The sequence below is a fragment of the Pelecanus crispus genome, chromosome 1, assembly GCF_030463565.1.
Source record: "Pelecanus crispus isolate bPelCri1 chromosome 1, bPelCri1.pri, whole genome shotgun sequence".
Taxonomy (NCBI): domain Eukaryota; kingdom Metazoa; phylum Chordata; class Aves; order Pelecaniformes; family Pelecanidae; genus Pelecanus; species Pelecanus crispus.
Genome location: NC_134643.1, coordinates 191,859,104 through 191,883,316, shown reverse-complemented (window position 1 = coordinate 191,883,316; position 24,213 = coordinate 191,859,104). Strand labels below are relative to the sequence as shown.

The 24,213-nt window shown below is 44.8% G+C and overlaps 2 protein-coding genes across 2 annotated transcripts in view; one reads left to right on the top strand and one right to left on the bottom strand.

Moving 5' to 3' along the window:
* SUGT1 (SGT1 assembly cochaperone of MIS12 kinetochore complex) overlaps positions 1 to 2,833 on the top strand; it is a 28,594-nt gene extending 25,761 nt beyond the window's left edge. The window contains exons 11-13 of the mRNA XM_075716066.1: positions 490 to 580; positions 1,452 to 1,633; positions 2,287 to 2,833. Coding sequence (XP_075572181.1) covers positions 490 to 580; positions 1,452 to 1,633; positions 2,287 to 2,388 — 375 coding nt within the window. The 3' untranslated portion in view covers positions 2,389 to 2,833. The remainder of the gene's footprint in view (positions 1 to 489; positions 581 to 1,451; positions 1,634 to 2,286) is intronic.
* Positions 2,834 to 9,191: 6,358 nt separating this feature from the next.
* CNMD (chondromodulin) lies at positions 9,192 to 23,543 on the bottom strand. Its single transcript, XM_075727563.1, has 7 exons — positions 23,472 to 23,543; positions 22,055 to 22,186; positions 18,848 to 18,988; positions 16,116 to 16,229; positions 13,213 to 13,366; positions 11,746 to 11,948; positions 9,192 to 9,407 (listed from the first exon to the last, which is right to left on the bottom strand). The coding sequence occupies exons 1-7, from the start codon at positions 23,541 to 23,543 to the stop codon at positions 9,192 to 9,194; spliced, it is 1,032 nt and encodes a 343-aa protein (XP_075583678.1).
* Positions 23,544 to 24,213: the final 670 nt, after the last annotated feature.

Here is a 24,213-nt window from a genome sequence, read left to right as displayed (position 1 = left end):
TACACATCAAATACAAAACTCTTTGGTGGATGAAATGTAAACCTAGATAAAGTTGGATTTTGCAGTTCTTCAAAAGTACTATTTAATTATTAGAGCTGACTGGCAAGAAAGGGATGCTGGAAAGATAATACCTGGGTGCCTGGCAGTGTAGAGACATTGGGACTGATTTGTTACTTTTGGGTACCATGACTTACGAAAAGAATCAAGTGAATAGTAAGCGAAAGAAAGAAAGTGGTACTAAACAAAAGGATAAACGTCTGATACAAGAGCTATGCAGCCACATAAGAGCTTAGCTGACATGTGACTTCAAGTCATGTAACTTCATCTTGTAAGGTAGGTAAATTTTGTTAAAATACAAGCTTCCTATTAGAGATTGTGTTTCTGAAACCAAATTTATTTCTTGCTGCTACAGGATCCAACTAATTCAAGCCTATTTGGCAGAAGTGTTTGCCATCTGGATTAATTTGTTCTTTGTCTTGTGTTTTGTAGGTTGAGATAAAAATGAAGAAGCCGGAGGCTGTAAGATGGGAGAAGCTGGAGGGGCAGGGAGATTCTCCTAAGTTAAAGCAATTTACACCAGGTTTGTTCTCTGAACTATTAAGTATTAAATGGTTTATTTCTATTAAGTTACTTGCACTTATTAATAATATTTTTTGTATTAAATATTGTTAATAAAATTACGGCTTCATATTTACAATGAAAAGCCTAGTAGTCTTTTTTTTACTGCCAAGAATTGACAGAAAAAGTCTGCAGGGCATTACTAAAACTTAGGTATTAAATTTAGTCACAGCTTCCATTAATCTGATGGATTGTTAAAGATATATGCTTGTCATTAGTTCCTCTGGGCTTATTTGTTTGGCTGTCTGGTTTGCTCACTGTTTTGCAGTTCTGTCCGTTGTTAAGCCTTTATTGTTGCTTAAATAATTAAGTAATATTTACTTAAGTATTCCATCTCTCTTGGAAACTAATACTTTTGCAGTTTTTCAAGACAGATTAACAATCTATCTTTGAGAGAATTTGAATTTCCTGATCTATTGATTTCAGATATTTTTTGAAACTTAGCTCAAATTTTCCTATGTGTCTAGGCTGCTGGCTTTTTTTTTTTTCCCCTTACTGTCAGCCAATATCTCCTGCCTCATTTTGACTTTAATTATTTGTGTTGCTGTTATCCAGTATTTTGTTGTTGGATAACTAAATTATGTAACTGTGTTTACTTAAAAGTAAACTTTTGCAGCTGCTGAATGTAGCCTCTAGCATTTCCTAGTTTCCTTTATTTTTAAATAAAAAGTACTTACTGCAATGCTTGTATCAGTAAGGAAGAATCCATTTGCATTTTCAGATTCATGTTCCGTTATCATCTCTGATTCATCGGATACATATATGTCTGTGTGTTCTCTGCTGCTCTGAAAGTCGTGAGAAAATGTGTAGTTAACTGACACTTCTGTTTGCAGATACCCAGCACTTATATCCATCATCCTCTCACTATACAAGGAACTGGGACAAACTGGTAGTTGAAATCAAAGAAGAGGAGAAGAATGAGAAGTTAGAAGGAGATGCTGCTTTAAATAAACTCTTCCAGCAAATTTATTCAGATGGTACAGATGAAGTGAAACGTGCCATGAACAAATCATTTGTAAGTCTTCACTCTTTTTCTCTGAAGAAATGTGTAACTTTTGCACACTGACACAATTTACTAAGCTTTGCATGAACTGGGAAGCCTCTAGCTACCAAAACCTTGGGCCTATAATGAATGGCAGTGCTTGTGTTGAGGTACTGGTACAAGTCTCGCTGAAAGCTGCTGTGTTGTACACTGATGAATGTGACTCTCTAAATCCAAGTTCGTGCCTCAGTGAAGCTTGTGCTTTGTCCCTGGTCTCTTTGTTTCAATCAGTGTTATGAAAGGAAATAGAGGTTTTGGCTCATCTAGAGCTTGAAATGTTGACATGAGTGAAAGGATCAAATTCCTTTTAATTGTTTGTATCTGGTTCCTTTTATTTGTAGCCCTCATGTGCAAGAACCTGACTGGCCTTTTAAAAGCCTCTTGCAATGAAGTAACATCTCATTGTGTCCAGTACTGATAAAAGCATTGTTGGGCTGAAGATTATGGAATGATGGCTTTGTCAAATTTTATTCTATATATGCACAGAATTCCTGTGTAATTTGTTTCTACATTGAATCTAAATTCTTCACCTTTGTTCAGAATTTGTTAATCTGCTGTAAGAAATGTGGCTTTTGTATTACTAGAATTCCTCTAGCAAACTAAACAAGCTTTCTCTCATATTGCAGATGGAGTCTGGAGGCACAGTTCTGAGTACCAACTGGTCTGATGTTGGTAAAAGGAAGGTAGAAGTAAATCCTCCTGATGACATGGAATGGAAAAAATTTTAATCCTGTTTTTAATCTTTTACCATCTGTGTTGCCATAGTCATGTACTGACCACTGTGTATGGACATAGCATTCTTGGATTCAAAGCACTGAATGTTCCCTTGGAAACCAGAATTGTCTTTGCATTTTGCGTGCTTTAGAAATTCCTTCATCTGCAGATGTTAAAGATACACTCAAGAGTGGAACCCTGTTTTCATCATCTCTCTCTAATTTTTGGAAATTGAGTCAATCACAGTCTAAATTTTCTACTGCCTTTATCAGCTCTGCTTTTTGGGGATGGGGTGATCTCTCATGGGCTGGTCAGGATTCTTGCCTTATGCCCGATATTTCTTTTCAATAACTTATTAGATCTCAGCAACTTTGGGTAAAAACACTTTTCAACAACAGTGTTAAACTTGTTTGCTCTTTAACTCTGCTGAATAAAATTGTAAATAGAACTTTTTCTATACGGAAGCTGCTTCATTTCATTTTTAGTAAACTTGTTTTTTGATGGGGGAATCACTTAAAGCATATAGGTGAGGATGTGTATGTACTGCTTTAAAAATAAAAGCTGACATGTACAGGAGCAAAACTGGCATTCAGTGAAGAGGATGAGATTGCTATTCTTGATGCAGATACAAGATTTCTACTTATGGACTCCTTCCACCTGGGTGATGGGTTGAACTGCAGTCATATGTGATGGAAGGGAGAAAGTCAGTTGTGACTAGAAATTTCTACAGAAAAGTGGGTCCTTTGTCTGCCTTCTATATTCAAAAAGAAGGATCCGTTGCAATTGCCTGAAATCAAAGATAGCACGCAGTTGCTTTGAGTTCTGTTATTTCAGAATATTGGAAACTTTGTATTTTAGAGAAGAGCCCATACGTCCTTAACTGTTTCCATCAGTTCAGCTTTTCCATCGTGATTGAATTTTAAGTAATAGTATTTACAGAAAAAGAACTGAGAAATGTAAGAAATACCATCTATGCTTGGATGCAAGTCTGCAAGGGCCTATAGATGCTCAAAAGCTGTCTGGACATGGTCTTGGGCACCTGGCTTTAGGTGGTCCCACTTGAGCAGGGGGTTGGACAAGATGACTTCCAGAGCTCCCTTCCAACCTCAGCCACTCTGTGGTTCTTTGAAGGGGATATGAACTTACAAAGCTGTGGTAAACATGCCTATTCTGCATGCTGCTGTCTCTTGGCAATTCAGATACACCTGAATATTCTAAGATTATAGAAAAACCCATGAATTGCAAATATTGACAGCCCCCTGAAAGCCACTTCATTCCTTGCTAACCATTGGATGCTACTTCAAATTTGCTACTTTTCCTTGCATTCCTAATTATGTAGGCTTTTCCAGATTGTTTGTTATTCTGTCTGTTTTCTTTGTATTTGATATGTTATTTTACCACAGTGAGAATTGGATGAGCTTGGTAAAATGCTATTAGAAGTCTGCACCTGTTAAAGTAATAAATATATGTAAAAGATGATTGAAAAGTAAGGAAGAGGAAGAAAGAATGTATTCTCTTCCTTCTGAGGACTAGAAATCTGGGTTGTGCAGTGTTTTTTTTCCTAGTATTGTTACTATACCTGTGCAGTAGATAGATACCAAGATTTTAAAATCTCACAAATCTTAAAAATCTTGTGTTTGGATGTATGCCATAGCTATGAACTTCAGAACGTCATGCTTGGTGTCTGTAGGCTATGACTACAGTCTTGACATAACTGCAGTTTCTTGATGCACTCAGATCATGATTATCCTGTAGTGCAAGCTGGGCAGCGATTTCTTTTTGAATCATTTTTAGCTTCCAAATGGACTCATCTTTTCCAAAGCTTGAATTTGATGGCTTTCAGAACTGAATGTTATCCTGGTCTTTGAATACAATGAAGGCAGATGGATTGAAATTAGGAAGGTTTTTGTATGTGCCTTACCTCTTACTGAGCAATGTTTGCTTCTTGGAAGAGTTTCTTGAAGGGTATACTTGTGGCATATTTCAGTGAAGATTTGTTAGCTTCAGTGGGGAATTTCTTGCCCTTCAGAGAATTCTGAATAGCTAGTTGCTCAATATCTAGAGCATCTTGCCACCCATATGGGATGCTAACATTGAAGTTGACTTGATTTGGAACACGGACTTGAACTTCATTCTCCTAGATTAGTGCTTTGCTACTTTTTATTTATGCTGTGAAAGGCATTTCTTCCTTTCTAATGTAGAGGGAAGACAAATGTCTGAGCGCTTCACTTTGTCACAAAAGTGGGTTCTTGTCTCCTGGCCAGCCTTGCTTTATAAATGTCATTCAGAGCACTTAACAGCGCTTAGCAAAGACTGGCTATGGGAAGAGCCTAGATAAAAATCTCTTAAATAGAAATGGAAAAGTTATTTGAGGATGTTTTCTGCCAATCAAGTTGTTCTTACTTACTGAAGAGAACACAGTAGGGGTTCCTCTGTCTGCTCTCACTTATGGAAAGTCCATGGGAATATTTCATCAAATAAGCACAATATGTTCTTGTATTAAGTGGGTACTGTTTCAGTGCTTTGGGATTCAATTCACTTAGCTTAAGGCAAAAAGTAAAATCAAATGCATTGCTACTTATGTACTCTTGAGGCACATGTAATGCAAATATAATGCTTTAGCTTCAGGCTAAAACTTGTAGCAATCAAGTGCTAGACCTCCCTGTTCATCTCAGTCCTGTGAGCAAAGTTTGCAGGTCTAAACATAATTCCATCATGTTTCTGAGCACAGACAGATAATCTGTGTGTGTGCATTCCACCCTAAAATTTAGGTGAACCAGTAATGGCAGCTCTTCTTGCCTTACGGGGGTACTGGGGGTTTTTTTGTGGGGGGAAGGATTGGGTCAAAGCAACAGGTAAAAATTCCTTGTAAAGTTGGGGGAAGGTGCTTCATGAACTTTGTGAACAGTATATGTTTTGTTCTTGGCAAAACACATGCACAGAATGATTCCAAAAGCTCTAGGTCAAGGGAAAGATATCAGGGAGCTTAGAGGTTGAACAGAGGCTGTGAAGGTTTTCAGCGACAAAGGGAATTTCCTTCGGGACTAGAAAGGATGAGCAGAATTTGTTGCAGCACCGGCAATGAGTTGGCTGGAGACAGAGAACTGCCTGCAAGGGCAGAGTGGATGATGTTTTAATTGTGTTCAAACTTAGCTTGAGGGTTTTTTTCCAAGCCTTTTGGTCATCTGTAGATAGTACTGTCTAGAAGACCCAGGCAGTTTCAACTCAGTGCTCTAATTTGTAGTCCTATCACAAATACAGCAACAGGACAGCAAGAGGTAACGGTAGCTTTCCCATTTAATACCACAGATGGGATTACTCTCTGCTACTGTTCTAGGGGGGTCATAGAAAATGCCTGTCTGTTGTAGCTTAAGGCTGCCTCTCTCATCGTTGGTATATGTGCAAGTGCTTATAAAAAATGGGTTGAGCCTCTCAGAAGCAGAAGATGATGGTTCAGTCTAACTTGCTCTTTCTGAGCAGAGATTCTGTCCACCCCGATGTGCCAATCAACAATTAATTCTTTGCCAACTGTAGTTTTATGCCTCTCCTTCCCCCCCCCCCCCCCCCCCCCCCCCGCATGGAACAAGTGATTAGTCTGTTCTTCACTGAAACTTTCTTGGAATTTATTTGTGCTGCAGCAGGGGCAAAGTGTTACATGGGAGGCAGAAGACAGATTCCCGCCTTCCATGCCCCCCAGCTGCTTCTACCTTTCTCACTGTAGATACAAGTGGAGGATGATTCCCATATCAGAAAGGACAAAGGGAGAGACTCGGGTCCATTCCTTCTAAGTGGGAAGAAAGGGGGCTGTAGATGCAGGAAAGAGACTCCTGTCTTCCCATCACTGGCTTTCAGTCTTTTTAACCCTATGGTATTGTGGCCTGTTTTCCTTCTGTTGTCCACCAGCCTGAATTTATCCTCTTTTTCTGCTCTAATCTGCTCTGCCATCCTAATCCTCCTCGTACACAATAACATGAGTAGTTAAGTTTTAAGGATGGTAGAATTACAGTGCTCTGACTACCATCCATCCACCTGTAGTGGGAAACACTGCTGGTGACAAGCTTGTCCCTCTTTCCTCCTCCCCTAAACTTTGGCCAAAGGAAGGTTTGGAACTGGTTTCTGCTAGTGCAGGGTCAGATTGAAGGAACATCCACCCTCCCCACCCCCCCCAAATGCAGACATATTGTAACCTCTTTAGTGTGCAAACTGTTATATTTGTGGTGGCAGTGGAAAACTTGTCTTCAACGTTGGTAGTAAATGCTATACAATAGGGAGTAGGATTGCTATGGATAGTTAGAACTGTAGTCGAGCCACTGCAGGGAATATTGCTACGTCTTTTCATATCTTTAGGTCTTGGTTTTACTGTCATTCCTATATCGCATCAGAAGGTTTCCTTCAAAATTAGATGTGCTTAAAGAAGACTTTTCAACCTTGCTGCAGCAAGAGATCTTTACATTTTTTCCTTTGAGTCCGATAGTTAAATAAAAATTTGCTTACTTGAAGCATGAGCTAGGGAAGGCATTTTGTTGCATATCTTTTGGAAATGGATAAATTGTGCCCTCTGTGTTGTACTTAGGCAATATAGTAGTTCTGGCAATTTTACCAGTCACAGACCATGTAAGTAGTGTATCTGCTTCTCTTATGATCACTGGGGCTTTCTTGGTATGGTGCATACAGAAGAGTTCTCAAGACATACATGCATGTGACAGTTTAACACATCCATGACTAGGATGCTTTTTTTACTTCACATGCGTTGTGACTGCCTATAGAAAACAACTGATCTAAGCTTTTGTTTAGGAAGAGTTAATTTTGTTAAGAATGTGTAGACATGGAAGTCACCTAAAAGACTTTTTTTTTTGTAGCATCTTCTGAAGAAATTTTTTTTTTTTTTTTTTTTTTTTTTACTGGGGGGACATGAGGAGAAGCAGGTCATGAGTTGCCTCAAGATGGCCTTAGATGCAAAAGACAGCAACAGTCTAGTTTGTATATTCAGTCACACTTCCTTCTCTCTGCCTTCAGTGTTTCACTTGCTGATCCCCTTGTTTTCCTTTCCAGACAGCTCTTGAACATGTACGTAAAGGTACTGTTACACTTTCTGCATTGAAAAAAGCACAGAAAGCGATTGCCATTTTTTAATGTATTTGTTTAATCTGCAGTAAAAAAAGAAAAAGGAAAACCGACTTTTCTAAGCGTATGAATGACGTACTTCTAAAACAATATAATGATCAAGGTCATTTTCATTTTAAAAAGCAGAAACTCAAATTTAACAGGCCTTGAAATCCCACTTTAAGAAGGTTTTCATTTAAATATTTCAAAGCAAGTCTGTCTTCAGATTAAGGGAAGGTGAAGCTTATATTAAAAAAAAAAAGCTACAATAGAACAAAATACTGAATTCTATTCTCATCTTATTCTCATTTAACACTTTGCTTTTTAGATATGCAGTTTAGCATTCCACGTGAGGTTGTCTTTATTTTCTTTAAGCCACGATTATGTCAAATTAATTCCTCTTTTCTGTGTGTTACGCAGTGTTAATAACATTACTAGGCTTGCAACATCTCAAGAGCTGTTTAGTCACAAAAATGAATGCTCCAGAAAGTGAACTTTTAAGAAAAATTGGACCATTCTGTTTATAAAGCCCATGTAGATGGCTCTATAAACTCAATGGCAGAGTTCAAGATACATGGTATGGGTGAAGGCAGTGTAATACCTCTATCTTTGTTTTTCAACGCTAGAAATCCTAAGTCATTCATCTTTGTGTTTCAGCTTAGCACCTTCCTTAGAGATTTAATATGTAATAGGATCAATCCCAATAATTGCAGAGCTTGCCTAAGCAAAAAGGGTGAGTTCAGAACCCTTCCCCCCCCCCCCCCCCCCCCCTTACTGGTAAGCAGTTTCTCTTGTGGGGAACAGAGGTTAGCTTCAGTGAAGCTAAAGGAGCTAGCATGAATGGCTGCTACCCATGTGGAATAAAGAGGGGTTGTAATCTTGTGTCAAAAGTGTCTAGTTCAAGGATTTATAAATACAGTGGCTGTTGTAGATTCTGAAGGGTCTTGAGACTCTTTGGTCTACAACTGCATGTAAATACTTTTGCTGTAGTAGCTGGATAGCAGATACTTGTTAGACACTACAGTGGTATCATGGATACAAGATTCTTGATGCTGGGGCTTCTTTGATGTTGGGATGTGCGAAGGGTTTTGATTCTGCGGCCACGCACATTCCCTTCCGCCGCCCCTTTTCCTGCCATTTGTTTCCGATTTAGCACAATGTGCACTTTCCCGTGTCCCCCGGCGCAGCTTTGTGGGAAAGGTATGCTGTAATTGGTTTATAACCATTCATAATGACCTGGCAACTCAGTATGAATAGCAACAGGGAGTAACTTAACTTGTGATTTATTTAAGTAAGCTACATGGATGAAAGGTACTCCCAAGTGTACAAGTTGAGCTAGTTGCCTAATTGGACGTAAATTTTCACGTCTAGCTCGGAGAGAGGGTTTTGTTATGAAATGCTGAATTTGGATTTATGAGCAAGCTTCTAGACTGCTAAACCAGTTTGTGAGCAAAGTTTACTATTGTCTTTTTGGGGGGGGGTGTCTTAGTTTTTGAATTCAGTAACTGCTAGTATACCCTTGTCATTTGTAGAGCTAATGGAATATTAACTTAAGATTTTATTTACAGTTAGAATATCTGACCTTGCTTTTGGTGCAGTAACACACACTTTGATTTAAAAGCCAGGATTGGTACCGCTGCTTTGGTTGTAGTCTTTTACCTGTTTGTCATCATTGCATTCCTGCTTATTTTGTCAAGGCTCTGATTGCTTTCTCTCACACAACACCCATGATACGAGCGACCCACCAGCTGCAGGGCATGATGATTCGGCAGGCGGTACGACAGCCTTGGTAGTTGTAAGGCCACGGGTAGTAGCCCATGAGAGGCTCGCAAATTCTCTGGCACTGTGTGTAACTTCGTCTGCATTCAATGCAGCACACACCTAGGTGATCCAGCATGGGGTCAAAAGCCATCCCTTCACCTTCCAGTTGCTGAAATGTAAAATATTAAATGTCATCCCAGTGCCCTCATTCTCAGAGAATGTAGAATATCCTGACGCTCATGTTAACCCTACAAAGGGTAAAAACTGAAATCTTGATCCTGTTGAAGTTAACAACACTCCCACTAACTGACCTGTGCATCTTGCTTTACTTTTTTTTATCTTGCTCTGTTCAGTAGAATTGGTGCGGTCACCGATTTAAAATGGAAAGAAACAACAGGGAGCACTAACTTAATTTTTTTTTTTTCTTCTACAGTCTTTGCAAAAGATCCAGCAGCAGTAAACTCCCAAGTTTTAAATATTAGTGATGGAAAAGATTTCAAGACAGTTATCTGGGTCTTTTATGTAGATGACAATGTCTGAAGTGTATGCAGTGCTTTTAATGTTTTAATTTTTGTATTTTAATGCTTTTTTATAACATTCCCAGGAAACTATTCAGTAAGTTATTACCCTGCAGTTTCCTGAATATTTCTCCCTTGTCTTTCGGTCTGCTTTTTTTCCCCCTTCAGCCACACTTAAGGGCATTGTGGACAGTGAGAATTCTGGCTGTTCTGTATCTGACAGTGGAGCAAGGCATGCATAAAACGTGTAAAAGCAGGCTCTTGCTACTGCCTTGACCATTCAAAATTCCTTTCCTCCTTTTTGGGAAAAAAGTAACCTGGATATTCTGCTTTCTGAAACTCCTTTGTTCTTTTCCCATTGGTGTTATTTCAAGAAAAGCAGCAGCAAAGAGTAAATACCAGAGTAACACTTAGCTTTTTATCTGAGCATTTTTCATTCGGAAAACTAGCAGCACACCAAAAACGTGAGGCACATAAAGGTGCCATCTCTTGTCTGGGCTTGTACAGGATGCTAGTGACAGCTCGGTGTCATTTCCTTGGGCAGGATTCATCGTCCTTGAATTCAGATACCTGCAGCGTGAACTTCCACACCTGAGCTCATCGTCCAGACTCCACTTGTAGTGGGTGAAGAGAAATAGCTCTAGGGGAGGATTCATTTCATCCTACGGGAAAGACCTGCAGTGTCATTAACAGTCCTTTTGAATCGGATGAACTGGTCTCTAAGGGAAGCTTGGGTGTTGGCACCTAGGCAGTAACTGTCCGCGGAGGTGAATCCCGCCCTGCAGGCTGAGGCAAGCCCCGGGGGCCGTGTCTGACCGGACGTTCTGCGTTTGGCCCAGGGGCCCGATGGCTGGAAGAACGGGACCTGAGGCAGTTGTTCTGCCGCTGCCCTCCGGAGACAGGGCCCCTCAGACCCCATGGACCTGGTCACGTTAGTAGCAGCAGTGAGAAGTTACATTCCAGTGCCGCTGCTGTTTTACTGACCTCGTGAGAGAGTCGATTTAGATCCGCTTTATTTGGAGTGATTAATTTAAGTTTAATTAAGGGATGTCAACTTGGCAGAATGCTGTCACAGTATAATGATCTCCTGCTGTTGCGTAAATGTCAAGTCAGAGCTGGGACTTATTTCCAAAGCAGGAGGCATTTATCTTGCCACAGTGTTGTATTAAAATAACTTACTCCTGCTGCACCAAATGGTGGGTGTAAATTGTCTGGCGCTGGTGCAGTAGACTGGAAGGTGCCTACTGTACAGCCAGTTTTCCTGCAGCGCGGCAAAGGTGTTGGGACGCAGCAGGGTGGCTCCTGTGCTCTTTCTGTGGGCTGCTTTGTCTCGAAGAGCGAGAACAAGTTTTGCAGTAGTCATCCTCCACCCACTGTTGCTGTCTCTAAACAGGCTCTCCTTTGAGAATTGCTTGCTAGACTACGGCCATTTAACTCTGATAGAGAAGAGGCTGAGAAAACAGATTTCTTTGGCCTAACCCTAATCTCTTTGCAGCCAGACACTACTACTGCTTTCCTCTGTGGTAGTCACTTCTGATACTAATTTCCGTTTGAGGGCAAAGTATGTTTCTAGCTACTGGATTCTCTCTTTACATTGTCAGTAAATGATGGGGATCAGCTGTCTGATCAAGAGCAGCTTTGGTTTGTTTTCACATGGTGCTATGCTTGTTGGATCTCTCTAGTGCTGCTTCCTATGGACCTGAACCCTGAAAAGCAACTTGGCATCAACTTGCCTTAATCTTGCCACCTCAAGCACTTGTGCTTGTTTCAGACTGAAGTCTCATGAAAACTGGGGGGAGGGAGGGAGAAGAGGAAGAGGAAAGACTTTTTTGAACTTGCTTTGCAAGTCTGTAATTTTGGAGAAAAGCTAAACAGGCGAAGACTGCGCAAATTAAAAAAAAAAAAAAAAAAGACAAACCCCACATCACCAGTATTACCTGTCTACAACAGTCTCGGGCTCTGAAAGAAGATTACGGTGCAAATACTTACATTATATGGGTTTTCTGGATTAAGCGTTTGATCAGTTTCTTGTCCCATTGGCCTGGTTTCATTAGATTGGCGATCAAGCTCTTGAGTCAGCTGTGTGGTAGGCGACCTGGTATTTACTTCTTCAGTAGCAGCTTCCAAGTCTTCCCTATCGAAGTTTGATTCTGATTGGCGTTTGTTTCTCTTCATTTCTCTCCTTTGGTTATCTGAAAAAGTGATCATAGGAGGATAATCTTACCTTCAGCGTGTCCTTGTATTTATCCACACATTATCTAAGGTTTCAGTGATTTCTTTAAATATTAAAGAAGGAGGGGGGAGGCAGAGGGAAAGGTGAAACTGTGGTGGCAAACTTGATGAACATCCCCATGGGACCTGCTTGCCTTCCTGTGTTGCATCTGCAGCCAGCGTCAGTCCAAAGGGGTGTGAGATTGCTTTCCCCCCACCCTTCCTCCCCTTGAAGCAAAACGGGTGTGAGGAGGTGCTTTTTGACCCTCTGTGTCGTCACTGATGATAATTCAGCAGCAGTTGCCAGCACTAGCAAGACCAGTTAGATATATCTAATTTTTTTAAAGTGCTTTTGTGACAGACTGGTGCCCTGCTCCCCAGGGCAGCTGGTGAACCTGGTGGAAATAGCTTCTGATCTGCTTTGATACTGTTGGTTTGTTTCCCAGTGGGATAGGAAAGCTCATGAGAAAAGTGGAAAATCTTGGCAGTTTGGATCTACACATGCTCTAAAATGTTGTTTGTTTGGGTTTTGGTTTTTTTTTTCCCCTCTTTTAGTGTTCTAATATTAACTGGACCAAGCAGGAGTAAATCTTTTCAAGCTTTCTCTTCTCCTCCCAGTCCTGGAAGTTACCTGGAGAAGTTGCTGTCTCCCTGGTGACTCCCAAACACCCGTGTTAAGCATGGCTGTGGGTGACAGGAGTACTTCAGTCCTAGGACCGCCCCCAGGACCTCATAAACTTCATCTACCAGTTGCCTAGCTAAAGTATCTTGTCCCTCCACTCCAGTGAAGCCTCTGGAGAAGCAAGGTGGGACACAGGACAGGGTACGATCCCAGATCAGGAGCTCGATATTCCCCAACTACTGGCCAGGTATGGTATTCCTGCTGCCTGGTGTCAGCTACGTAAAAATTTTGGAGGCTAGTTTAAGCTGTTGTCTTGTCCTTCTGAAAACTAGAAGGCTGACCTCTCTGGTAATGCTTCATTTCATAGTAAGTCACTCACGTTGGCTGTATAAATTGTCTGAGGAAATGCAGGTATGGAAGACCAAATGTCTAGGTAAGTGTGGATGAACTCCAAACCCGCAATCTCGGCACCAGCCCATGAGGGCTTGAGAAGACAGGCTGGGCAAGGGAGGAAAGGATGCTGTTTTCCCCGATGTGCAAGTCTTCAGTGGCAAACCTGATTTGGGGGAAGGTGTTTAGATGAAGGGAGGGATAACATACTTTTCAAATACAAGAAGTGTTACCTTTGGGATACGTTGGTCGAAGCCAGAAAATTGGAAGGTCCCCGCAAAGCTCTAAAATTTTGGGGCTTAGGAAACCGTTATGCTTGATAGGCTCGTCTGCAGCCACCCAGATAAGGGAGTTTTCATCAAATCTCACAGGCATGATTTCATCTTCCTGCAAATAGAAGAGCATAAATCCTTTGCTAGCTCAGTGAACAGTCATGTGCCTGCTTGCTGTTAATTCTTGAGCATCAAACTGTATAATCATCTGCTGCAGCTAATACCGAGCATCCTCGTATTTCATGAATGTGAACCGATTGTACTGAGCCAAAGCCTGAGTAAAGGTTGCCACCGCTGAAATGAATGGCAAAACTTCTGTCAGCTTTCCTGGGGCTAAGATTTCACCCGTCTCTCTCTTGCAAGGCTTTTGCCCCAATGTACAAGGACTAGGTGTCGGAGATCTTTCAGCCCAAAGTGCCAGATTTTCAGGTGGTAGAAACTGTGAAGATTTACCACCTTCAGCAGAGCAGCACTGAAATACGCCAGCTAAAACCAAGATCCTAATCTTTTATGATGCCCCATTCTCATTTGAAGTACTCCAAGAGATAACTGTATTTACAATAGGGGAGAAAAAAGATCTTGTTCAAAAGTTTTAGGATTACAGCTTGAGAGCTGCTCCAGCTTCCAGTTTTAAGTCAATGTGATCAGTCTGATTAAAGGTCTCGTTTGGTGAAAGCAATTCAATTGACCAGAAGCTTGAAGTGCACGTTAAAGGAGCCTGCCTTTTTGAAGTGTACCCTGCAGGTTTTTGGTTCATATCTTCAAAGTAACGTAGGAAAATGCCAGTGATTGATTCTTTAAAGTTGTTAGTTCAAAGTATTATTTTGCATAAAATGTGTAAGTATTTTATAGCAACAGTGAAATATTAAAAGAAAACCAACTTGTGAATCATGAAAACCAGTATGATTTCAAAGTTAAAATTCTAAATTGCTTCCATAAAAGTCATCAAAACTTGTTACGTAACTGACTAGATCAATTTATTCCATTGAGTTGCTGTTCCTTTAATGTGTTTATTGATTTCTTTTGTAGGTCTCAAGTCATTTAAGTTCGCTATCCAATCTGTCTAGTGAGAAGTGCTCTTCATTTGTATTCTCCCACTTAAGCTTTTATCAGCATCAGAAATATCTGAATCTAGTTTTCAGAAATAAAAATATCCTTTGTTTCTGTTTGAGATGATCCTGACTTGTGAGCAGGCAGAATTTGGGTAGCTATAAAAGCTTACTTTAATCAACCATTTTTGTAGGCAGTGTTGGTTATGATCCATGTTGTAAGAAAATGGCATACGCATACTTTCTCCTGAACACATGTGTATCGGAGAAAGGACGTGCTCTAGAAAAATACATACCGCTTTGCCATTCCTGTCGTACATCTAACCTGGAAAGTCGAGCAACACGGAAAGGTTAATATCCCAATGGCAGCACTAAATTAGCTACTTGTTTTGGCCTCGGTGCCTATGATTTATAGCAGCGGCTGTGTAGGTGATGCATCTTTGGAGAAGATAACACAGAAACCAGGACAAGGAAAGAGGTTTACTGTAGCCGGGTAGAAGATCAGAAATAACTTTTTTACTATTTTAGCATAATGTCTTCAGGACTGTGACTTTACTCTTAGAGAAAGATGAAAAATTGAAACCTTGACTTTAGGCAATAGCGGTAATGAAGTCGAGAAGCCCAGCTTGCCTTTAAAATAAGGCAAGGCAGGAAAGATCTAGGTCTCTGCCTGGAATTTGGCAAGACCTCTTCCCCATCATGGGGAAAATCGCACCAACTTCAGGGACCTTTCTAACATTGCTGGTGCCTTGCTGATTGGATTTAGAGACACCTTTTTTCCCTTCATTTTAAAGTAGGCGTTCATTAATCACAGCAGCGTTGCAGGTAGGTGCAGCCTTAATGGTGCCTATCTCCCAGCTAATCGTATCTGCTTTTATTTTCTTGGGAGTGGACCAAACCCAGGGAAAGGGGTTGTGGATCTCCTGTGCTCTCCTGCCGCTGGCTGAGCCCCTGCCAGTGTCCAGGCTCAGCTGTACTCAAGTCACCAGAGCCACTGCTGTGTGAGCGATGGGTTTGGGGGTCTGAGCTCTGGGAAACTCGGGTGTTCCTAGGCTTTTTTACAAATGTGAGGTAAGGAGAGGTTTTGGCGGTATCTGGGTGAGAACTGCAGTTTTTTGTGGTGGTTGCGATGCAGATTCCATGAAATTTGGTTAACACGGTGTCCTAAAATGAAGTCTGATGCCGTCATAAGAAGGCAAATTCTTTTTTTTTTTTAACTGTTATTTCTTCTGAGTTAGCTGAATTTTTGCAATAATGTTTTCCACAATTCCCCTTTATTGACTATTTCAGAGGACCTGAGTGCTGGAGTCCCTGCTTCTGCTCAAGAGTGTTGAGAGAAATCTCCTGGGATCTACCACTGTCCCTCTTTGCATTGACTAAAGCAGCTGCTTCTTCCATGCTCTCCCTTCCAGCCTTGTGCACAGCCTGATCTCGGGCAGATACGCTTGTCATTGAGGTCTCCTATGGATCTGCTAGATGTTGGTCTACAGCTTCCCCCACGCCCTAGTCTGCAGGTTCCCGCCATGCCCCTGGATGCAGCATAATGAGTACATCTGTGACACCAATCTTGTTTTTCTTACCGTTCAGGGACCCCTTGCAATCGGTCAAGGAACCCTCAACTCTCCACAGAAGACTTCTCATTGGGAAGGGGGTGGACTAGATGACTTTAAAGGTCACTTCCAACCCAAACCGTTCTATGATTCTATGACTTCTTCAGTGGTTTTCATATGTCATTTTTATTTGTGTTTAAATACTCCTTTAAGTCCCTTTCCATACAAAGATTTGTTTTAAAAAAGTAAATAAATCACCCCTTACCAGCTCAGATGAGAGGCTCGCTTTAGTCATAGCATCAACTTCGGGGACGTGAGCTTTTGGCTGAGCTTTGATGTAACATTTTTCTCCTTCAGCAAAGCGGATTCCAGTTATGCCCTGCAAAAGCAGAAGGCAGGGGGTTGTGTGCAGCCCTCCAGCTCCCCACCGCCCCCAAGAAGGCACTTGAGCTCTGCTAAAATTGCCGCTGAATTTTTAGTCTGAAGGTTGAATCTTACTTAAAAACAGATGCAATAAAACACTCTTCTCTCATCATTTTACTGTGACAGTTTTGGTCAAATGGGTCTAGAAGTTTTTGCTGGATTTCTGAAAGGTGGGGGTGTTTTATGTAAGTGCTTCCACGCCCGCTGTAGGCTACTTGAAGTAGCTCTGTTAAGGAATTAGTTGACACGATTTGAACTGTAACTTAGCACCTAACGCAGGCAGCCTTGAAATTGCATTAGCTGGCGGTGTGGTACCCTTATGACACAGGCTTACAAAAATAGGGGGCAGCTTGGTCCAATTTATACACTTAAGTGGCTGTGACAGCAAGGGGAAGCTTGTGACAGGGAATTTGGTGCAGAAATCTGTGTGTGGGACTTCCTTCATCTGGCCTATGGGGGTGAAATGCAGTTGCCTAAACACGATGTCTAATTTTAAGCAAGAGAAGGGTATGCCAGTAGCTCCGGAGGGCTGCAGGTCTCCTGCAAGTCCAGGGTTGTATCTGCCAGCTATGTGCCAGCACCTTGGGCACCAACATTTGGGCCAGGGGAACCTCGTCTGTAGTTTCTGTGTTTGTGCTGTAGGCTTTTGGGTACCTGTTTTAAAAGAGCTCTGGTTTATGTTGCGAATTTAGATACCTCATTGTAGGTGGCAAAACATCTATGTTTTTCATAGGGTTGCACAAACTCCATTCAACCACCTAAATAGAATTATCTAGTGCCATTTGAGGTGTGCTGGTTTTCTGTCATGAGTGTCATCATGACCCCTCTCACCTGCCTCGTACGGGCATCAAAGATGCCATAGGCATCCAGTGCAGCTTGAGATGGATGGTACTGAGGCATCTGAGTCTCATCCTGTGTGCCTGCAAGTCCTGCACAGTTGGACAGACATCCGTCAAAACAAAATGACTAATTCTAAAGTGGTGAGAGAGGGGATGGCTACGCAGGGATGAGTGCACAAGGGAATGAGACTTCGTGGTGCACTGAGTGTGCTAGGAGCATCCTAATATTGCCAAATCCAAGTCTTCACTGACCACGCAATCGTTCGAGTGGTTGATCCAAAGCTGCTAATATAAGTATTTGGCTGATGGAAGCGCACCTCTTCAATTTCTTTCTCCTTCATATGCATTCTTGGCTGAAAACCCAATTGGCAGATTCCTCTTGCTCTTGCTGAGCCTGGCCCTCTGTCATTACAAGCAGGCACCGTCCCTGGGAGGTGCCTTTAGCTGGTTGGTGTTAGGAGCTGATTTCTGACCCAGCTGTGACAGGCGGTAGCTTACCAGCAGCACGTGTGGAGGCAATGTGAATTTAGCATCTCTCCAATGGGCTGGTACTTTTGTGCAGATGTGGAATGGTGAAGGCAAGTGAGAAGAGCTCATTGTGGGTGCTCTTATTCAGCTGCTAATAATGTTACTATGGTGATGTTAACGAGAGTTCCATAAAGGCTGAACCGCAGCTGTCAGGAAAGTTGGGGTCCTGGGTCTCCTGGTATGGATTTGTTTTTATTTGCTGAGAAGCCAAGGAGCTGAATTTCCTTACCTTTCTAGATTCAGCAAGGGGGAGGTGGCTGCTCCAGAAGCCCTGGGCAAGTCTTCCTGGCAGCAGCACCTTTATTTTAAGTGCTGCTTTGGCTTACAGAGGACTTAGCTCTGAAGTTGAGTGTTTCGCACCTGAGAACATTAATTGCAGGATCTGGGCCCTCTAAATAGGTTTCTGCAACATCCCATAGATGTGCCTTTAGTAGCTCAGAGGTGGTACAGCTCAGTGAACCGCTCTCTCCGAGCTGTTGAGCTCTGCTGAGTTTTGGCATCTGTTAGTCCAGGCTCTGGGCTGAGCACCCGCAGCCAAGTTGCTGGGGTACCCAGATGTGTTTGCTGCCAGCCCGAGTGGCCCAGCACCGTGCGTTTGGTGCACGGATGCATAAGCTATGCTAAATGCCTCCATCCTCTCCCCTGGGGATGAACCCAGGCCAAGCCATGGAGAGCAGCTCCCATCCTGGATCTCGGGGCAGAGCAAGCTGCCCAGGTCCAGCGCTGTGTCGTGGTCTCTCCTTGGTGTCTACTTGGCTTACTGTGTTGACCCTGTGCCCCTAAAACGGTGATGTTTTGGGGAGGGGGAGGTGTTTTTTTCCAGTTCAAATCATATGAAATCATGCAAGGGCTGTGTCCCAGCCTGCCAGAATGTTTTTCTAGCAAGACCCCAAGGGCACATGTAGCTCTGTTCAGTGGTTTGAAAATGGAAAGCGTTACACGGAGCCAAACCTGATGCAGCCTAATCCATATTGCTTCCCGGAGTGGGATGTGGCACGGCCTATCCCCAAAAGGCACTTAGACTTTGTTTTGGAGAAAACTGCCTGTCTCGCTGTGAAATCAAGCCAGGAGAGCAAGAATGTTTGTGTGGATAGTTGGGGGCTGGAACCCGAGACTGGCTGGGGCAGAGAAGTCGGGGCAGGGCAGGTTATCCTTAGAGTCCAGCACTGGAGCATGTTACGTGAAAGACAAGGGTGGTGGTACTTACAATCTGAAAATCATGAACTTCAACAGCCTCTTCGCTCCCGCTTCCTGTTTTGAATGTCTCTAAGTTGTTTCCAGCATCTATTTCCATTGATCCGTCTTGTACTTTCCCATTAATGCTCATAGTATAGTGAACATTGTACACCTGGAATCGATAAGAGCAGTAGCACACATCAGTAATTGCTTATTGCCTTCCTCCTACACCAGGCAATGGGTGAATCTGACTGTCATATCCCTATTTGGCTCCTCACTTTTATTTCTGTAGGCATTTGATAACCCTCCAACAACCAACACCACCCTACCGCAACACTTCACCGTTGGGGTGGGCTGGCAGTGGAGCGGGTTGCCCAGAGAGGTTGTGCAGGCTCCATCCTTGGAGGTTTTCAAGACCCAACTGGATAAAGCCCTGAGCAACCTGCTCTGACCTACAGCTGTCCCTGCTCTGAGCAGCAGGTAGGACTGGAGACCTCCTGAGGTGCCTCCTCCAGAGACCTCAGGGGCCGCACACAGATGTATTAGTACCGACAGTTTTACTTCAAAAGGGACATGGGATGAATCCACATCCAGGCTCACTCCAACTCAAAACCCTTCCTTCTTCTAGGTCATGGTTTAGGAATCGCTTCTTACACTGGCATGACTCCCAACGGAGAGCAGGAGCAAGCGTCTTACTCTGAAGGAGGCCAACCCCTGTTTATCTGTGTGTCCAGTTTTGGGCCCCTCAATACAAGAAAGACATTGAGGTGCTGGAGTGTGTTCAGAGAAGGACAGCAAGGCTGGTGAAGGGTCTGGAGAACAAGTCTTATGAGGAGCGGCTGAGGGAACTGGGGTTGTTTAGCCTGGAGAAGAGGAGGCTGAGGGGAGACCTTATCGCTCTCTACAGCTACCTGAAAGGAGGTTGTAGTGAGGTGGGTGTTGGTCTCTTCTCCCAAGTAGCTAGCGATAGGACGAGAGGAAATGGGCTCAAGCTGCGCCAGGGGAGGTTTAGGTTGGAAATTAGGAAAAATTTCTTTACGGAAAGGGTGGTCAAGCATTGGAACAGGCTGCCCAGAGAGGTGGTGGAGTCACCATCCCTGGAAGTGTTCAAAAAAGAGGTAGATGTGGCACTTCGGGATATAGTTTAGTCTAGTCTACCCTTGATTGGTTTAGGTGGGCTTGGTAGTGTAGGTTAATGGTTGGACTGGATGATCTTAAAGGTCTTTTCCAACCTAGACGATTCTATGATTCTATCTCTTAGGTTGTTTTGCTGATGCACAGGAAAATGAGTTCCTCCTGAATAAGGACATGTTTCTCAGCTTGTATGGATGTGAACTTTGTTTAAATTGGATGTGAAGTTGTATAGACTCGTATTTTCCTTGTCAGCGTGTTTGCTCTTATCCTATTTTCAGTGAGGAAAGCTGCAGCGTGGTTTGTATTTGCTGGAGGACCACAATCTGTGGAGGGGTTTTTCGATGCTCTCGTGTAGTTCTGCTAAAAGTGCTGCACAAGCAATTTACTTTTGGTCTTAAAAAAGCCTTACAGCATTTTAATGAAAAATTTACACTGGCAGTTAGAGACAAATTTCTTCTCTCACCTTCGCTCAGGGAAGTCTAGGGTGCCACAGATTTATGGTTCCTCAGTTATACAGATTCAGTCCCATATTCTCCGCTGTCTAGGACTCCTGTTGAACATGGTCCAGAAAACTAAAGTATGTGGTCTCCCCTGCTAGGGGCTGAGCTAGAGTTGAGACTGTTACCCCTGTCAGTTATGGGAGAATTTAAAGATTTAAAATAAAAATAATAATAATAATTTTAAAATTGCCTTAAATTTTTTTATGAATTACCCTAAACTTAATTTTTACAGTTGCTTCCTAAATGTTTGGAAGTCAAATGTACCTTTTTGAGTTTGAAGGCAGCTTGGAAAAATAACTCTAAGCTTTTCCCGTGTCTTCACCTGGAGATCAACTTCGGAGCTTAATGACAACTATGACACATTTTGCAAAGCAAAATTTAGATGATGGGAGCAATAAAAAAAAAGGGAAACTTTGTCCTGCACTCCACAGATGCACCCACGTGGTCAGAGCTGCATGAGCCGTACCCCCTCCTGCCTACCTCCCCATTTGGGTCCCTCTCCCTTTTCAAAAGCCTGGAGAAGCAGACGGCTCTTACAGCACATCCTGGACGCCAGCAACGTGTCCTGTCTTTTTGGTGTAAAACCTTATACTTTCTTTCTGATTATCTGAATTATCCCTACGTGCACGGGTGTACCGCACAGGGGCACCTCTGCTCTGGCTGCTGGGAATCACACAAGGCTCTCCTTGATGGGGACTGGTGCGTGGCTGGAGGCAGTACAAAACTTCTTCCAAAGTAAATGCAAAGATACTAATTGCACTTATGGAGCAAGTTACATTCAAATGTGCACCATTATGTTTCAAAATATGTTTTAAACCAAAATCTTATGTCAACAGAAAGAAAAGTTAATATATTAACATGTTCAAATGCTCTGAACTTTGGTTCTTAAACTGAGCAGCAGCTTCTCAGTTTTGTTCTTTGCATACGGGATTCTTCATGTGTGCCAGAAAATGTAAATAATAAAACTTACGTGACTATAAAAATTGTTCCACAGCGGCTAACCATAAATGCCTATGTGTATGCACAATCATACAAACCACCAGAGTGAAATAAAGGAGCCTATTAATGGGTTAAATATAGCTTTACGTATTTGAGGGTCCAGGTAGAATCTGGACCAAGAACGCTGGACGATGTGAAAAAGGAATTTACACATTTCAATGCTTTTTTTGTCCTGGGAGCTGGAGTTTGCCCAGGATGTGAATCCCTGGGGACTTGTTGGGGTTTGAGTTTGCTGAGGATTTGCGAGCAGAAATCAATGTAGCGTCTGTGCTCTCAAAGATAGGCTTCATGTTTGTTAAGAAATGTGCTTCCAGGAGGCTCCAGCCAAACAGCCAGTGAAGATAATGATTATGGGTTTGGGTTTTAGTTGTGGAGGTTTTTTTTTTTTTAAAAAAAAAAAAAAGCGTGGAGTAAATAAAGATCTGCTTAAAGACCTCTTTATCGACCTTGCAAGAAACGTTTCCAGCCTATGCTTCTCCTTACATGAAGCCAGCTCAAAAAAACCAAACCAAAACAAAAAACAGAAAACCAACCCAACCCAAAGAACCCCAAACCCAGCTCGAGGTGAGGATGTGCTTCCAGGCCGGGCAGCCCCCCGCGCTCACCTGCCGCTCGGTGGCTTTCCAGAAGTAGAAGGCGCCGATGGCCCCGGCCAGGAGCAGGAGGGCTCCGGCGATCAGCACGGCGGCCCCAGCCTTCAGCAGCCGCCCCGGCCCGGGCGCCGCCGCCGCGTAGGCCTGGGGAGAGCGCGGTGCTGGCTGCGGGCAGGGCCCCGGCAGGGCCCCCCCGGCCCGCAGAGACCCCCGCCCTGGGATGCCCGATCGGGCCCCGATCCTGTCCTGACCCCCAGCTCCGCTGCATCCTGCTCCTGACTGCACCCGACCTGTTCGGTCGCGACCTGGCACGACCCATCCTGATCCGCCCCGATTACGATCCATTCGGTCCTGATCCGATCTGACACGACCCGTTTTGTCCCGATCCATCCCATCCCACCCCATCCCATCCTGACCCCACCTGCCTCATCCCATTCCATCCGGTCCCGACCTGTTTGGTCCCGATTCGACCTGGCCTGACCTGAACCGATCCACTGGGTCCCTCCCCGTCCCATCCCGACTTGACATCTTCGGTCCCAATCCATCCCATCCCGCCCCAATCCATCCCGTCCCTCCCCGTCCCGTCCCGTCCCGACTCGACATCTTCGGTCCCAATCCATCCCATCCCGTCCCGATCTGTCCCATCCCGCCCCGACTCGACCTCTTCAGTCCCGATCCATCCCATCCCGCCCCGATCCATCCCATCCTGTCCCAATCCATCCTGTCCCACCCCGACTTGACCTCTTTGGTCCCGATCCATCCCATCCCGTCCCGATCCATCCTGTCCTGCCCCGACTCGACCTCTTCGGTCCCGATCCATCCCGTCCCATCCCGACTCGACCTCTTCGGTCCCGATCCATCCTGTTCCCTCCCGATCCATCCCATCCCGCCCGGATCCATCCCATCCTGCTCGGATCCATCCCATCCTGCCTGGAGCCATCCCATCCCGCCCGGATCCATCCCGTCCCGCCCGGATCCATCCCGTCCCTCCCCGTCCCGTCCCGTCCCGACTTGACATCTTCGGTCCCAATCCATCCCATCCCGTCCCGATCTGTCCCATCCCGCCCCGACTCGACCTCTTCAGTCCCGATCCATCCCATCCCGCCCCGATCCATCCCATCCTGTCCCAATCCATCCTGTCCCACCCCGACTTGACCTCTTTGGTCCCGATCCATCCCATCCCGTCCCGATCCATCCTGTCCTGTCCCGACTGGACCTCTTCGGTCCCGATCCATCCCGTCCCATCCCGACTCGACCTCTTCGGTCCCGATCCATCCTGTTCCATCCCGATCCATCCCATCCCGCCCGGATCCATCCCATCCTGCTCGGATCCATCCCGTCCCGCCTGGAGCCATCCCATCCCGCCCGGATCCATCCCGTCCCGTCCCGTCCCGTCCCGTCCCGCCCGGCGCCGCCCGGCAGCACTCACGGGGGGCAGGCACTGCTCCACATCCTCGGGCCCCGCTCGGGCGATGGGCACCTTTTCGGAGCCCTCTGCCATGGCTGCCGCGGGAGGGAGAGCTGCCCCGGGCTCCGCCGCCGCCCCGCTCCCGGCCCCGGCCCCGACGGGGGGGGCAGCACCGCCCCGGCCCGCCCGACCCCGCTCCCGGCCCCGACGGGGGGGCAGCACCGCCCCCGCCCGCCCAGCCCCGGCCCCGGCCCCGCTCCCGGCCCCGACGGGGGGGGCAGCACCGCCCCCTCCCCGGGCACAAGGAGCCTCTTGAGCTGCCCAGAGGCCGCCGGAGCTCCCCGCGGCTGTGACCCCCTACCCCCCCCCGGGGTTTGTCTCCGGCTTTTGGAGACGGGGGGGAGTCAGGGGGGTGGGGGGTACGCGCACCCCGCATGCCATTGCAGAGGGGTGCCCCGGCAGACAGACGGCCGTCGTAAAAAAGCAGCTTTTAAAATAGAACGGCATTTGGACGGGTTTTTTTTTTTTTACACTCGCCACAGGAATTCACAGGCGCTGGAGCTGGCAAGCTGCTGTTCGGTGGCTGCTCCGCAAAACCCCTCGCCGTGTGGCACAGGCGACCAGCCCTGCGGCCAGCTGAGCCCCGGCTCCGGGCTGGGCACAGCCTGGGAAAGGCGGCAGCGAGCCCGGGCCTGGCGCTCGTGGGGGCAAAGCATGGGGAGGGGGCATTAATTTCCTCTTTTCCCTTAAAAAGGTCATGGAC